This window comes from Echeneis naucrates, chromosome 8 (genome assembly GCF_900963305.1).
Source record: "Echeneis naucrates chromosome 8, fEcheNa1.1, whole genome shotgun sequence".
NCBI classification, from domain to species: Eukaryota; Metazoa; Chordata; class Actinopteri; order Carangiformes; family Echeneidae; genus Echeneis; species Echeneis naucrates.
In genome coordinates, this window is record NC_042518.1 from 5,677,200 (window position 1) to 5,694,147 (window position 16,948).

General features: G+C 40.4%; 1 protein-coding gene across 2 annotated transcripts; it reads right to left on the reverse strand.

Moving 5' to 3' along the window:
• Window positions 1-3,711: 3,711 nt before the first annotated feature.
• Window positions 3,712-16,437, reverse strand: atp6v0a1a (ATPase H+ transporting V0 subunit a1a). 2 transcript variants are annotated; one of them, XM_029508596.1, is made up of 22 exons: window positions 16,220-16,437; window positions 14,909-15,077; window positions 14,187-14,265; window positions 13,831-13,928; window positions 13,605-13,733; window positions 12,717-12,799; window positions 12,158-12,284; window positions 11,988-12,070; window positions 11,808-11,901; window positions 10,424-10,636; window positions 9,789-9,939; window positions 9,410-9,549; window positions 9,064-9,230; window positions 8,872-8,962; window positions 8,592-8,710; window positions 8,285-8,501; window positions 8,062-8,169; window positions 7,822-7,929; window positions 7,172-7,216; window positions 6,567-6,684; window positions 6,248-6,410; window positions 3,712-4,816 (listed from the first exon to the last, which is right to left on the reverse strand). In XM_029508596.1, exons 2-22 carry the CDS (start codon window positions 15,023-15,025, stop codon window positions 4,723-4,725), a joined length of 2,544 nt encoding a protein of 847 aa, XP_029364456.1. In that variant the 5' UTR covers window positions 15,026-15,077; window positions 16,220-16,437; the 3' UTR covers window positions 3,712-4,722. The 2 variants fall into 2 exon arrangements, with proteins under 2 accessions (XP_029364456.1, XP_029364457.1); XM_029508597.1 differs by lacking the exon at window positions 7,172-7,216.
• Window positions 16,438-16,948: the final 511 nt, after the last annotated feature.

A 16,948-nucleotide genomic window follows, 5' to 3' on the forward strand; every position in this document is an offset into this window, starting at 1 on the left:
ATTTTGTACTGCCATCAGAATGGCACCGAAAATAATACAGCAATCAACACAAACTAAATCTAAGTCTGAAATTTGTTGGCAGGAATTTGTAATAATATCAGGCCTATTTAAATTTTGACCACACGGAGATGGCAGATTAAATGTTGGTCATTAAACGCATCCTATGGCAAACTTCAAATGTAAATTTGAAGTAACATTACCAAAGTTGGTGGAATTCATCCTCTGGGGACCATGAAGTCTTCTGACAATTCATCCCACAGTTGAGATATTTGAGTCTGGAGCAAAGCATCACTTTGACTGGAGAAGTACTTGGATTTGTGTTAAAGGTTTTTATTTACAAGTGGCAGCATGAACCGACACTTTAATTTGCCAGTGTTATGAGTTTTATGGGAGTGATTGAAGAGTTGACTGAATAAGGAGTGAAACAGACATATTTTTTTGAACTTGCTGTGCTTTCAGTGGAACCTGTGGCCTCCAGGAATATTTTTTCTGGGTTTCTTTGAGCACTTGGAACAATTAATCAGATGAGAAATCCAGCTGTCACTACTTTTTAATTGACTGTCAGCTGTTTCCCTTTATGTCCTTCTGCTCCATCTCTCCTAACTTTCAGCTGTGCAGCTTGCATCCTCAGAGGTGTGCAGATGTGTGCATGTGTGTGTGCATGTGCATGTGTGTGTGTGTGTGTGTGTTTTCAACATTATCATTGCTGTCAGATTTTCATATTGTCTGAAGTTTCCTGATGTAATCGGCCAAATCGGTATGTGAAAAATTAGTTTGGAAACAATAGCTGGGGGTCAGAGAGGTCGTGGAAAACTGTTTGAAGAACAATGTTATCTTAAGACTTGTTAATAAAGTCCCAGTGTTTTGGAAAGGTACAAGCCCTTTAGGTGATGAGAGGCTTCCGCTACCCAGGACTCATCGTGGCTGGACAAGAGTGGTCACTCATGGTTACATGTACAATTTTACGTTTGCTATCCTTCAGCCATGATATTCCTGGATGTGGCAGTCTCTTGACAATATGACATGATGTTTTATTTCTGGTGCGTTGCACATGGGTGTCAACAGAAACCAAGACCTAGAAATATCAGCGAAGACAAATTGCAGATCTTTTTTTTTTTTTTTTTACCCTGAAATAAAAAACAATTGGACAGACGGAAAGACATAATTTTTTGTCATGTGCAAGGCAATGTGAGCCTGTTGGTTAGTCAGCGGCTGACTTTGGTTTGGACTGAAATATCTGAAAAACTACTGGCAGGGTTTGTTTGTTTTCTCTTTTTTTTTTTCTTTTACAACATTTATTGTTTCTAAAGAATAAATCCTGAAGACCGTGGTGAGTTCGTGACTTTCCCTCTAGCAGGTCAAACTTTCAAAGATCCCACATTGAAGAAAGTATGATTTCCATGCCTTTGGTGCTCAGCCTGCAGACCAGTGGCTACAGTCTGTAATTCAGAAACATAGTCTTAATATGAACAGTAACTTTGTCATGTCACAAGTGAGCAGTGAATGCTCTGGAAACTAAAATGAAAATAAAGCTTCGGTTAAGTGTCAAAATAGCACCTGTAAATATTTTGGGGGCGAATTGAGGGCTGGATGGTTAAAGATGGTTATTTCCTGTCTCTCACTGTCTAATAATAGCAAAAAATTGACAAAAAGGAATACATACTTCAGTTTTGCATTAGTTGCAAAGAAAAATGTTGCTTCATGTTTATTGTGAGCAGGCAAACGGTGGCATGCTTACATTTTAGATTCCTCGTTTTGTTTTTGCCTATTTTACACCTTGCCCAGTGGGAGAGAGGGCCTTCTTCTTTTAATCAACTATATTTGCATTAATTGAATGGATGTCACTTTAAGATTCTGATCCAAATAGGATCAGGTTGCTCTTTGTGTTGCTAAAATGTTTCTATAATGTTCAAAAAACACAATATTTATGGTTTCTTTCGCAACATAGATGCTTTTACGGAAAACTTTTATGGTTTGTTTGTCTGGAAGTCTCACACTGAGCGTGAAAGTGTTTCTGTGGGAGAAAAGAAGAAAAAGGGAACACCAATGTTATTCCACAGCTGCAGAATGCACAGTACCTTAGAAAGGAAAAAATCCTTCTCCTGACTATGTCATCCCTCAAAGATGTGCAAGATGTTAGACTCACGCCAGCACGAATGCAGCAATCGCTATTTTACATAGGCTCACAGAACAAACTGCAGTTTGGGTTCTTGAGGCTGCAGAGCCTCTGCTGAGTCGGTTATTTACAAACAGTGAGATCTTTAGAAACCACTGCTGTAGGTGTTTTGGCCTAAACAACTTCATTGGTATTGTTCACTGTGGCTCGATCCCGAAGACACTCGGACACAGCATCAGAAGGGCAGCAATAGCACCTCTGTTATCCCACCATCCAAAAAAAAAAAAATCTACTGTAACCTTACGAGAAACACAACATTCCTCAAGATAAGGTTTTCAGCCAAACTAAAGAGCACTTAATGTTTCATTTAGATAAAGGAGCAAAATAATAAATCCAATCTCATTGGGGGTCGTGCTTTGGAACTGCTGAGTAAAAGTCCTGGCAAGTGTAAACACACCAGAACTTATGCAAGCGAGTGCTCACCCCTGGTTATACATGACATGCTGGGAAGTATCAAATTAAATGAGCTTTGAAAAAAATTCTAAGACAAATAAAGTCTTCTATTATTACTCTGGTGTGTTGTGACTAATAGCAGAAAGCCTCCATGAAAAAAAGAAAAATACACAGGCGAGAGAACACGATGTTTTTGTTCACAGAGCGGCTGAAAGTTTTCAATCAGGCCTCTCGTGGTGCCATTAAGAAAGTCTGTTTTAGACTTTGGGTTAGCACTAAAGCCTCAAAAAACCTCCTCTTACATGTTACTTATTTTCTTTCATAGTAGTGTACATTAAAAGTAGTGTAAAATTACTGTTGCTGAAATAATGAAGTGGATTTTCGAGGTTTCTGAGGCATGTGTACAGTTTTTCTGCTACTTTGGACACTTCACTTTCCAGACTCTGATTATTTATCTGAAGATTGTTTTGACGCTACTGAATTAAAAAAAAAAAATTATAATAATTAAACAGTTTGAAACTGATTGTTTCCTCCTGCTTTTGACAGGAGTGAAAAATTCAAGAAAACATTTCAAAATGGCATTTCAATAAACCTGTTTTGGACTTCAAAGTATAATTACGTGATGATGGTTGCATATTAAAACCTTTATGTTCAAAACACATAGCTACATACGTATTTCCCGTGTCCAGTCTTATGGGTAATTTCCTTTTAGTTTGCCAAATAAATTTCATGCCACTGCACACAGTTTACTCAACAGCACCGCCAAGAGGATTGCTGACATACCTGTTCCTGATCCCACCACAGATCCAGGATTTTGTCAGACCATGTTAGTGAGATGTTGGATTTTTATTTGGCATGATCATAAATTATATTTTATTTCTAAGAAAAAATTACCGCATTTAACACGTTAAATTTAGATACTGTAACCACTTTGGTTTAGAAATGCTACAATAAACCCTTTTGTCTATTTTTTTGATTTTAATTTTGCAAATGAAAACTTTTTCCCAATCAGCTTTAAATTTTTAATTGCTTGAAGCTGCAGTTTATTAAATTTTATAGCTGATGAAATAATGTGAGTGCTTCTAGTTTTGATATTTAAAAACATTTTGCTGAAATATCCAAACCAAACAAACAACTTAAACCACCTCTTTCCACTTTATTGACAAAGAGATGCAAATTAATTGCAAGTGCTCAACATATTTCTGAAGAATTAGTTCTATTTCAACAAATCTGCCGGATGATGCTCTGACTTCCTTCTAAGTGTTAGAAAACATCTGAAACAGTTAAATCAAAAGAAGGAAAAAAAAAAAAAACACAACAACAACAACAACAAAACAAAATAAAAATACTGTGTCAAATCATCTTGGCGTGTTCACTTGTTATCGAACATCCACCTACAGATTCCCAGAAAATTAATCATAACACAAAGGGCATCTTTAGCAACATCAGAGCAAGACGCGAGATCAGTCAGGTTATCTTCATTTTCAGAGAACTGACTGACGGCCCAATGGAGGTTCAACTGTATTCCCTTTAGACCCTTATAGCTCCACGTGAGGTCAGTAATAATTATTGTTTAATAAGAAGGTGTCTGCTTGTGTAAAACGGGTGTAAGCAAACACAGGTCTTTGCATAAGATGTTGATTGTTATTGAGGCATAAGAAAAAGAGACAATCCAGATCCAGCAATGTGGAAATGACTTTCTGTATAATGGGCCTCTGTCAGTGGCATTGCTTCATTGATAATAGTCTGTATTGCAACACCCCCAAAAAGAAAAAAAATAAAAGAAAAAAAATAAAAAAAAAGCAAGATTTCATAGAGATTTTTTTATGCATAAATAATATTAAACTAACTAAAACACAGGTAAAACAAAATGACTTCACTGAGACAAGAAAAAGAAATCACAGCTATTGTTGTGTGGAATGAATTAATAATAATTGTGTAATTTCTGAGTGAATTTTCCAGATTTAGAGACTGATTCTGAGAATAGTGGAAAGTTTGAAACAAACTGAGCCCGGCCTGTAATCTCATGAAGCTTTGCTAACAGGATGGAAACTGCATTACTAAGAGAGAGAAAAGAGAAAAAAAAAAAAAAACATTCAATACTCAACTCACAAAGATTCTCAGTACAATAATGGAAGAGGAGATGCCAGAGCTCAGTCTTCAGGCTTCCCATCTAAAATGCTTTCAAAGGTGAAGGGGAGGAACTTGAAGCCCTGGCCTGAGTAAAATTTGTTTTGGAACTCCACCCTGTAAAAGAAAATAAAGATCCAATTAAATTACAATTACAATTACTCAGGAGAGCCAGTTACACTAAAACCGATTCGGGCACGTGGTGGTGATAAGCAGAGCAGAGTGGCCGATGAACTCTGCTCTTCATTCCACAGTCTGCGGTCACCTGCACCCGCTCACGTCTCTGATGTGTCTCTGCTCCCGGGGGTCGGTTACCTAATCCCCTTCTCTTTGGAAAATGATCAGGCTCTATTTTTAAAAAGGCCTACTGGGTGACCTTTTAACTGAGGACCCACAAATACCTGCCATTCCAGAAGTCTGTCTGTACTGTACACAACTTCCTGCACTTCCTGCACAAACATGCCCAGATGGTGCAAGAATGAAGTCAAACAGTATCCCAATATATTCCGTCCTATCTTTATGTGCAATATTTGTTTTATAGAGATACTTTAAAAATATTAACCAGCATCTTATTACTGTTGTAGCTAAATTAATGCATATGCTGTAAGATAGAACATTTAATCAGTAAATGTTCTCCTCATGAGTTTGTGGTTTCAGTTGCACAAACCAATGACACATGACCAATGATCACAGCGGGTGGTCACTTCTTCGACAAACACATCAAGAATTACAGGCAACAAAATATTATGACACTGGGACATATAGTAAGCTTCCCTGTGCTCTGACTTGCCCCAGACCGTCCTTGAAGGCTGTTGAGTAAAAGGCTGAGCCACTCAGCATTCCTGTATAAAGGACGATTGTAGGACATGCTCTGTAAATGTGCCAGTGGCTTATAAAACCAGGACAACATTCAGCAAAGACAATAATGAGGGAGACCATAAGAGGCTGATCTGTGCTGTTCCAATGAGTTTCACTGCTCTGCACACCAGTGTAAATGCAAGACACAATACTGATGAGGGCCAGGCATGTTTCAGGTCAAAAGCCAGAAAAGTCAATGGGGCGGAGGGGGAAAAAAAAAAAAAAGAAATCACAATTTACTGACTCTAATGGCTGATCCCAACTAGCAGTGCCACTAATGGTTGGAAGATGAAGGTTTTATAACACTATAATCAATAATTTGGCTTCAATTTCAAAGTTGATAGAAATGAGCCGAAACCATGATCAATTGTATCAACTCAGCCAGACAGAAGACGTCACCTTTCATCTGCACATCTCTCCGTACACCCAGGAGTGCTTCACTCAGAAGCAGTAGACTTTAATTTCTCTATAACCTGCAGGTGGAGCTATAGCTCTGCAGTCATTTCACTGTAGAGGTTTAGTTAGAATGTTATTTAATTAACATCAGGATTAACCAGACGTTACCACAGGTAAGTATCAGATCACAGCATCTTCCAAACAATAACGAAAGAGGAAAAACTAAAGTAAATGCAGTGTATATATACAGACATACAAAACAAATTCAACAAACAAATGCAAGGCTCAGCTTACCAGTGCAGTCGCAGTGCATGCAGGAAGGCAGAAAGGCCCTCCATAATAAGGAGAATGGCAACCGTGAGAACAGAAAAGAAGAAAAAGACTATAGACAGAAGGATGAAGCTGCGGCTAGAAAGGCCAATGTGCATCACCATGGACCACAGCACCTCAGACAGTTCTGTGAAAGGGACAAAAAAATAAAAATAAAAAAGGGCACAGAGTTAGAGGTTGCCTTGGGAGTATAGTGACTGGTGATTAGAGTTCATGCGTCCTCATAAATGCTTGCATTACTGCTGTAATTTACAAACGATGAGGATAAAAGGACATCACTTACGAGCATGAGCCAGACTGAGGGCCCAAAGCCTGAGATAGGAAGCAGTGTTTGAGATGCAGCCCAGGCAGTACTCGATGGTGTGGATAGCCTGGTGCACTGCCACATCCGCAAAGTTAAACTGTGGGACAGGCACACCACATCAAGACATTCACGTCAAAATAAAATTCCAAAAGCACCACATGTTAGTAACAGGTCCCAAGGTCCATTGTGTGTGCATAATTATTAAGAGGAGTGACAGGAAAGCCAATTTCCACTGTAGATCACCAGCACCCCTAGCAAATTAAAAGAAGCACCATCGTCTTAGGACCCTGTGAGCCAGCAGTATCAGCCTTTGTCTTGGTGATGCCTCATGCGCATCACAGAGACTGTGAGGGAGCACCAGCCTATTGGCACCACCACTGCTTGAGGTATTCCTGCAACCCATGTTTTCAACAAGAAATTCCTGACCACACACCAACTAACACAGACACGGCTAAGAGCAGCAGGCTGTAGTTGGCAGCATATACAGACGACAGAAGCAAGAGGGACCAAAGAAGCACAGAAGAGACATGCACTTTGACAGGAAGTGGGGAGAGGTGGAAGTGCGGCATGAGCTCCTGTCCTACCTCTTCCTCCTCGTGGGCCTTGAGAGCAGGTGACAAAAGGCAAGGCTTGGTTATTGACAGCACACACGCACACAAATAGACAGACAGACAAACAGACACACATTGGTAAAGAAAGTAATGAAACTCAAGGGGAATGCAACATTAGAAAATGACAGCTTGTATTAGTATAGTTTAGGATCAAATTACAAAACCATATCATCTGTTTCATGGTAGTAGTAAAGCTCAACAACCCTGAGATTACGTTCATACCTACAAAACTGTACACAAAGGTGGATAGAACAAACAGAACTTGAAAAGTGTGTACATAAGAACATAAATTAAACTGCACCAATTAACCTAAATTTGTAATAAATAAGCATAATGGTTAAGGGTTGAATAACTAAAAACTTGACACACATTGGAGCTTGTTAAACTCGTTATCCAAACCAGATGAATTATTGATGTTCTTTGTTGTCACAGTAGAAGTGGAAACATGAGTTATCTGTTCCCTCTTTCCAACTGTGCCCAAGTAGCTGAATTATTAAACTTATGAGTGGGTCGTATAACCCATATGTCCGCCAGCTCACTGTTACTGCACCTTTACAGGTAAGATGGAGCAAGCAACGTCAAGAAGACACCATTGCTCGGTGAGGATGTGTCTCTTGTATTACCTCGTGTTCTTCCTCTGAGTGCTGCGACAACTGGTCATGCTGGATGATTTCAGCCTCGTCCTCAGTGGGTCCGTTTCCCACCCTTATTCCTCCAAAGTTCTGTGTTCCCTGTCGCACAAAGAATGAAAATAAATAAAAAGAAAGGGATTGTTTATCAATTTATGTGTCTATGATGGTATGAAAATAATGTTCCATAGAGTTCCATAGACCAGCAGTGACTCCAGGTCTGGAGTATCTTACCAAATGTTTCCGCCACAAGTACTGTCTCCGTAGAACCAGAGTTTTCACTATTAACATACAGGGAACACATGCCAAGGCGATGACCACCAAGAGTGATTGTATAACCATCTACACATTCAGAAGATAAAAACAAACAAACAAAAAAAAGGCCAATTATTATTATAGTATTCCTATAGTTAATTTAAGGACACATGGACGGAGGGAACAAACAGTGGTATCAGACCTGTCCACTGTAGAGAGCTCTGTTACTGGGGTCATTGTAGTTGAAGAGAAACATGTTGATAAAGGCGATGAGGAGACTGGGAGCATCTCTGGAGGTTTGGGCATCATATGCAACCCACTTATAGAAGACCAGAATGACCAGGTAGCCAAACAAACTGGCCATGAAGACAATCTCTGGGATAAAGCCCAAGTAGATATTCAATGGCTTCTGGAAATACCTAAAGAGAACCAGAAACAGCAAATTTTACAAACTTTCAAAGAGGCATGAAAAAGTAGGACAAAGTATAAAATGGGAAAGAATATCTCACAAGTGGTTGAAAAGACTGAGTGTGACTCCAAAAAGCATGTGGATGACCCCCAGGACGACTGACATCTTCATCTTGAAGGAGTTCAGGAATGTCAGCTTGTTGGTTGCAATGTTCCATATCTGGGAGACAATGTGATTAATTTGTATGTATATATAAAATAGTTAGTTTACTTTAGCATTAGCATTTTTAGATTTGAGCAAAGAACATTAACTCATGTTCAACTAATATACAATCATTTGAAAAGAGCAGAATGAATGAATCAACAAAGAAATGTATTCACCGGGTCAATGCCAATGGGGTATGGCCCTTTAAAGACGCCATCTATTGCTGGGTCCAACTGCAAAACTCTGTTGCCGTCAAGTGTTTCAGACCTAAAGAGACAATAACACATCACTTCTCTGATGTATTACTCCACACCTAGAGCAGGCACTGTGTTAAAGCACCAGCATTTAATACGAACAGTGACACTCACGTCCAGTTGCCTCCTACACGGGAGTCAAACATGGGCCTGACGCTCCAGCCAGAGCCAAACACGTTGAGGGACTTGGAGAAGCAGTCGTTGTAAATGATGCCCGTGTAGATTGAGAAGATTCCCATCAGCAGGATGATATAGCGCCCCGCAAACACCATGCTGAACATCTGCCAGAAATCAGAAAACATGTGTAAAAACAAAAAAAGCTGGCCATGCACATCTGAGAGAATAAACGGATATTAAAAAGATTTTTAAAAAGATTCGCCAGGTCTAACAAATCAGGACCTGGCTTGTCACCTGTGAGGAAGGTGTGGGACTGATGAGATGGCAATGATGGGATCCATACCTCATTATCGTTCTTCTGAGCCATCAGCCTGCTCTCTCTCAACACAAGGTAAAGGGCAGCACAAGTCATGAGCACCCCATGGCCCAGGTCACCGAACATGACCGCAAAAAGGAAAGGGAAGGTGATGATGGTGTATGGTGCTGGAGACAAGAAGGCAGGGAGGCATGCATCACATCAGAAGGTGGCGTGGCAAGTGATAAATGAGTTTCACATTTGAAACATGGCAACAAGGTGATAGCGGATGATGCGAGGAGTAGCTGTATTTCGTTGCTAGAACGGTGGGGAGACAGACTTAGTGATAAACAAAAGATTCATATGAGGGATCTGAGTGAAGACAGAGACATTAGAATGAACAGAGAAAGACGTTATACATGCTTACCAGGGTTAATCTCACGGTAGCTGCCAATTCCATAGGCATCCACAATGTTTTGAAAGCCTGAGGTGAACTTGTTTGTCTTGTTGTAGGTAGGTGGTGTCTGCTTGGTCTGCATCCTGTTGAGGATGGAAGGCACTGTGGAGCCACTCTTTTCCTGTAGTACAGAACATGTGATTACACGTTCTCCTTCACTACATTTCAGATATAATGCAGTAAGCTCATTGCTGCTGCCCACTCATAAAAAATAATTTGCTCTTTGTGAGTGGAAATTATTTATTCATTTATCTGAGGGTTTTTTTTTGTTTGTTTGGTTTTTTTTTTTGTTTGTTTGTTTGTTTTTTAAGCAGTTGTGTTTGCTCTCGTCTTGACTTGTAAATAAATAAACCTTAACTTGTAGTGGCTATATTTTGTTGCACAAAATTATTGTATCCTGCTTGCTGAAAAACCTGTTTGTATTGACACAATTGAGACTTGTTGGTTTCAGACTGGTTCTGCTACATTCTATACCTTGTATACCTATGACCAGGTATACAAGTACAAAAGAATGGGGCTTTGTGTGGCTGCTTCCATAGAATAAGAAAAAAAAATTGTTAAACAGCTTCCAATAAAAATGAAATTCCTGCTCCTGGGCTACTCACCGTCCCCCTGCGCAGGGCAAACTGGATGGAATCCATGTCAGAGATGGGACACCACACCTCAGCGATCAGACACTTCTGAGTGACATCAATGTTGCAGAGGTTGAGGGTGTGGTAGATCGCCTTCATCTTCCTCACCTTGATGAACCACACTCTGACTGTCTTGGCTGCAGCCTGCAGGACCCTCTGCCTGTGATCCTCAGTCTGGTTCAGCACCTTTTGGGGAAGATAAGAGTAGACCAGTACTACATGATGTGTTCACACTACTTATAATCATATCCCTATTTGATTCAGATTTTCCTGCCAGGGGTTAGTCCCAGCGGTAAGGAATACCTCCAACAGCCAGATAATAATACCACTTACAAGAAAACTAAAAATGACAACATTGAGGCACAATTTTTCTTGAAATTCATAGAAATGGTTGGCATTGGCTGACATGATTAGTGAGCTGTAACTCACATGTTGTGGTTGCTCAGTGTATATTTAAAAGAAACAGGGTCTGTACTCCAGGAGGTTTTGCAATAAGGCCAAGGCCAAATCCCATGATCAGCAAATGGCTGGATATTTAAACTCTGCCTACAGGCGAAGTCTTGCCTGCTGTCAAAGGGCTTGGTGGCCCACACATAGCTGAGAGCTGCCAAATAGCTTGAGATTCCTCATCATCCACACTGCTCAGTCATTCATTTACTGCCCACTCAGCAACAAGCATAATGTTGCATTCACTAACACATTTCCTGATATATACAACAGGCAAGCATTGAGCACCTGTCTCAAACAAGCTATGACTGATGCAGTATTCGAAAAAGTCACACTTGAAGAAAACTGACACAACTTGTTAACTGAGAAAAGCAACATGAGAGATGTATCCCAGGATGCAGTGAGTGCAACAAATGAGAAGGAATTCAACACCACAGGCAATACTTGGTGGAGTTCCCATGACACGATAGTGCATGTCGGAGAAGATCCCGTTTTATAAATATCAAATTAGAGCTGGACCACAGACATGTTGATTGATAGCAGCAAGAGCTTAGGGAGCCATTATTTTGCCATATGAACAGAGCAGAATTTATCTCCACACCATTGTCAGATTTAAAGTGCACTATGAAGTCAGATTAGTTCTCGTAACTCTTCTCTAACATTTATCTTTTAAAAACAGCTTTTTACTTCTGTGGTCCACATAAGGTTTTCTACAAATGTACAGACAAAAAAAATGTATTTACTTTGAACTTATGACTATCGGGCTGAGATGAAATTGTGAAAGCAGATGTGTTCCTGTTTTCTTGTCTTAAAACATTTCCCCTATCGGCACTTTCCGTTGAATAAAATCTTGCTGACGAGAGAAAAGCAAAAAGTAACAAAAGAGAGAACTACCCATAGATAGTTTTACCATTTGAAGGTCCTCAATGCGGGCATTCACTCCTGCTAACATCTCTTTCCTCTCCTGAGGTGTTTCTGGACACGGGTACAAAGTCGCTCTGAACCTGAGGACAGATCATGAAGAATAATTATACTCTGTTATTCCCCAAACACACTTGATGGATTGCAGAAATGTTGCCGAGTCGCTTACCCCTCACAGATCTTCTTCACTCTATTCTTCAGCTGGTCTCCCTGGAAGAAGATGATGAAGACAGACTTGTGCACTTGGTCGCTCTGTAGAAACATCACACGGTTAGGAGAACACTGCATCTTCCCAAAGTTACATACACCGAAACATTTTGTTTATTTGCAGGTACTGACAGTAGTCGGGTCCTCCAGAGGATCTTCAATTTCTGCCTGCCTCAGAAACACATTTCCTCTGCAAACTCTCCACAACATCCTCTCAAATGTGGGGATACGTTCTCTCCCAATGACTCCAGCCACAAATCTATAATGAATGGAGACATTTCAGCACTGGTGTTACAAATTACCCACATTAACATGGACAAAATCTTTACAAATCAAATTTGAAACATATTTTAAAACTTTAAGGGGTTTTATTACATTGATGAGGAGATGTAGCAGAAAAGTGTGACAATGATGTACAGATATTTGACATAAAACATTTTAAAATGTGTGAATCAGAGACTATTTTCATGCAATTACGGAAAGCTGATCAGCATGATAGTGAAACCCAGTAGGGATTGCATTTCTGAATTGAGTGCTGAATGGATTTGCAGTGACCTTTGTTGCTTATTTAAGCTTGGCAGCCTGAGCTGGTGTGTGGAAGACAATTGGCTAGTTTCTACATTAGAGTTTCAGACACAGAAGTGCCTGAAGTGCACAGAACTGAAATCTCCAAAAAAAGCTTAATCCTCACCCAAGTCTGAGAGGAGCCCCTCTGATGACATCATTGGGGTCATATTGGGCGGCAGATTCCTCAAGTAAACTGGGGTCTTCCATCTGGATGGGAGACAGTTAATGAAATATTCAGACAGCACACAAATACACTTGTGAACAGTGCAAAAGTACAAAACCTCTTGAACATTTGATTTACAAGAATGTTAAGCAATTCTTTGAAAAGAATTATATAGAAGCAGGGCCAGAGTTAGCTTGAAGCACTGACAGTGAACTTCATCAGTTAATGTCTTAACAGCTACATGTTTGGCTAAATGATTCACCTCCATCAATGCTCATAGCATTGTAAAAGGTCACTTAATGCTTGTGAGTGCAGTGAAGTTGAACTGATGTTGGGCAAAGGTGGAAAGACAGAGAAGTTTGGTCTGGTAAATAAACAGCACACGCAGAACTACCTAGCAAATTAAGTAGTGTGTGAACTTCCCTTTTTTCCTTCTATATATCTATCTATATCATAACTCTTAAGTTTGTACATATTCCTATTAATATTTCTATTCTGGTGTGCCTGTAACTGCTGGGAATTATTAAAGTATTTCTGATTCTGATCTGGTCATGTGAGCAACCATAACTGATCATAAGTCCACACACCCTTTGCCAAATCACAGCACAATAAGTGTTCATTTGTGTGTGTGTGTGTGTGTGTGTGTGTGTGTGTTTGAAATCTGAACAGGTACCTCAAACACAATCTGTATTACACCAGTGCAACGCTGTAAACACCTGAGCAGCTACCTACAGAAGGAAAAGTCTCTCTCTCTCTCTCTCTCTCTCTCTCTCTCGCTTTCAGGCCACCAAAATGTTATTTGGGCATATGAGACTGGTTTTCAGGTTGTACATGTGCCATGAAGCTGACCTCATCAAAAAACTGTTGCGTACGGCGTAGAATGTGCTTAAGCTCAGTCAGTTCAAGGAAGTTCTTTTTTAGAGCTTCTTGGTTGGTGTTTATTTCCTTCAGCTCATTCTCAAGCTTCTCAAATGTAGCCTGTGGAGAGATGTACAAGAGGTCAGCCGGAGGAGGGAGGGGATCAGAGAGCTCAATGTTTAATTTTCAGACAGAAAGAGGGAGAGAAAGCAGTCACCTCCAAGTCGATCATGTCCCTTGGGAAGGGGACTTCAGGATTTTCCCCTGTGTCAACTATTGGGATGTTTGCCTTCTTTATTTCCTTCTCCACAAACCCTGTAACAAGTTATTAAGAAGGAATCAGGTGTGCATTTGGTTGTTATATGCTAGATTCAAAAAAAAAAAAAGTATAGGCCCATCCTTCTGATGGATTAGGGTTATGCTCTTAATCACAAGACAGATATTAAATAAACTGGGGTTGCTATGGATTCAGAAATGTGAGTTGCAGCATTGTGGAAATTTGCAGCATTTCCTTCTTAAACTCCTATAAAAAGGTAGAAGCAGCTGTGGCAAGCTACATCTGAGCTCACTTACTCAGTTTGCGATCCATCTCTTCACATCGTCGTACCTCATTGACAAACTTCCGCTGGAACACGTTCACATCAGGATTTAGCTGCAAGTAGTAATACAAAGAAAAAGGACACAACTAGGTGTCAAACAACACGACATGAACTGTCATGATTACCGAAACGTGACTTTAAAGGAAAAAAACTATGCATCAGCACCATTTGTACACTCATTTGTTGCCAAACCACATAAGCAACCTGACCTGTTTTGACATCAATAATGAAATGCCCAGCAGTCCATTTACAAACCTTTCATTGATATTTTTCTCAAAAACTCTTAAAAATTTAATAAAAAAAAGAATACATTGTTTCAAACTCATAGAGGATGTCAGTTTATTTGGTCAAATGAATAGGATACCACTGTTGATGCACAGACCTACTCTGCAACAGCCCATCCAATACTTTAACACAAAGGTTCCCTCTGGGCCCCTCGGGAATCAATGTCCTCATACATGGAATGAGGGGTCATGAGTGAGCACATGATCAACATGATGTAAAAGGTATGCACTTTCTCCATAGTTTCACTGATTTGTTTGTTTTCAACCGGCCCAAGATATAACAGTGATGACTGAGCCTTTCAGCTGTGGGTATCACCATATGAAGGCAGTGCAACAGGCAAGTGGAAAAAAAACAAAAAGAGGAATGTATCAGGATTCATAGGGAAACAGGATGGGGAAGAAGCTGACTTACATCGCGAAACTGCACCATCCCGATCTCTCCTAGTTCGCTAACACAACAGTAGGCAGCTTCTGACTGGAGGAAGAGCTGAGCTAGTGTCATCTCTTCGCTCCTGAAGAGTTCCCCCATGTTGCTGAAGGATCTGAGCACACGCCACAGTCTTGGAAATCAGTCAGGAACTCTAGAAGATGAAAAATTTGATTGGAAGAAATGACACAAAATTGACTTTCACTTGTAGTTCTATGTTTAACACTTGACATGGTAGTGTTAAAGTCACTATAATGGCAGGCTTGTATCAGTTCAGTGTCAGTTTAACACAAGTGTGAGAGGCTGTCATGTGACAAAAATGGGGAAAGAAAAGAATATATAAAACACACATCTGCTAGCCCCATGCTGATCTTATGATCAATGCAGAAATGTTGAGCTGTACAGAGTTTGATCTATAACAGTATAACTACAAGACTTTAAAGTTGACTGTCTCGCTAATGAAGAAGCAAATCACAAGTTTAATGACCAGAGGCTGTAATGAAGCCTCAGATGTGTTGAGCAAAAGCTGAAAGGGTGGTGAAATCCTCTGAATACCTTACAGCTAAACAGCACAACCTCCAACTATAAAACGACCACACAGGGCTTATCTGTGGATTACAGGGTAGCATGTGACCTGCAGCTCCAATAAGCCCCAGCACAGCAACGGTGTGTGCACATTCACTGACTTAACAAATGTACTCTGTCAAACCGAGATCTCTGACAACAAGTTTCTACTTGCTGTTTTATGTCGCTCGATGAGTGAACACATCAGGTGGCTATTCTCTTTCCCTAAAGACTGCAGCTCCACCTGTCAAGGCTGGAGGTGTTGGAGAGATAACAGCTGCTGATAAACCCAATCTGGAAGTCTTTCGGTTACATGGATTATCGATAAACTGAAACTATTATCATCGTGTAAACAAGGCGAAGTGTCGACGTTATTAACAGCAGCAGAGCAATTAGCAGTTGACGGGTGCTAGTCAAAGTAGCAAGCGTTAGCTCGATAAAGCTCAGTGTTACAAACATAACAGTGAGGTACAACAGGATTTCAACTACAGTGATCATATAATGAACTTTTCCTGATATGTCATCGATAGTTAGCTAACTCAGGTGACCGGCTAAAGGCTCACCTTTCATCTTAATGAGCGTGGTGGAGTCTAACAAGGTGGCTAATGGTAGGTTAGCGCACCTGTTTAATGTTTTAAACTTTATAATAGCATCGAAGCTTAATCGTTTCACGTCTTTGCAGCCATAATTTAACAATGACCAAGTAGTATCCTCCAAACTGGGTGTCCTTACCGTGGAGGTGTTGATCCCGTCTCTGTTCTTAGCTCTCCGCCTTGAAGTCTTGTTGGCTGTTTGTTGTGGGTTGATCGTTGATGACGGCAGACAAATGAACTCGTTAATAGACCTTACTAAGAGGAAGTGTTGCGACAAGTTGTGTTTACGCTTCCTTCCGAGAGGCCCAGATCACACGAGAGTCACCAGCCCTCGTCAGCTTTGGGGTGGGGGGTGGAGGGTGGAGGGTGGAGGGTGGGGGTTGTGTGGGGGCCGCCGACAAGTCGCAGCTCCGAACTACACCACAAGACATTTTATTTTGAATTTCACCGGAAGTGCGGGTGTCCTCCACTTACGTGTGTTTCTAAATGGAAATCACATGTTTGGCGCCTCCCAATGGGGACTGTGCACAAACACAAGCCTGTTCTTTGACACATTTTTACAGATTTGTATGGTTATATTCATTATGTCAGTGTTTTGTTAACAAGCATATTGCACATGGATTGTTGCTGCTCAGAGTTCAGGATCCTGAGGTGGAGGACCAATCACAATTTGCAAAACGTAAAGCAAAAAAAGGCAAGAAAGCGAAAATTTTGGAAAGGAAACTTCCACAATAATAATTATTTCAGTTTGTTCTGGAGTGCTGTTCGAAATAATTTTTATGTCTGTTGTGACTTTAATTTTGAAATGTTCAAACCGGAAAAACCAAATGCTAATCCCTTTAGCCGGCAGGTTTAAAGTTGTGGCGGC

Excerpts from the sequence above, each read along its gene's own strand:
- atp6v0a1a (XM_029508596.1), bottom strand. The coding sequence starts at position 15,025 with ATGGGGGAACTCTTCAGGAGCGAAGAGATGACACTAGCTCAGCTCTTC. Across the intron at positions 13,734-13,830 it reads GGGACATGATCGACTTGGAG|GCTACATTTGAGAAGCTTGA; the intron begins GTGACTGCTTTC and ends ATCTCTCCACAG. Across the intron at positions 12,285-12,716 it reads GGGGCTCCTCTCAGACTTGG|ATTTGTGGCTGGAGTCATTG; the intron begins GTGAGGATTAAG and ends CATTCATTATAG.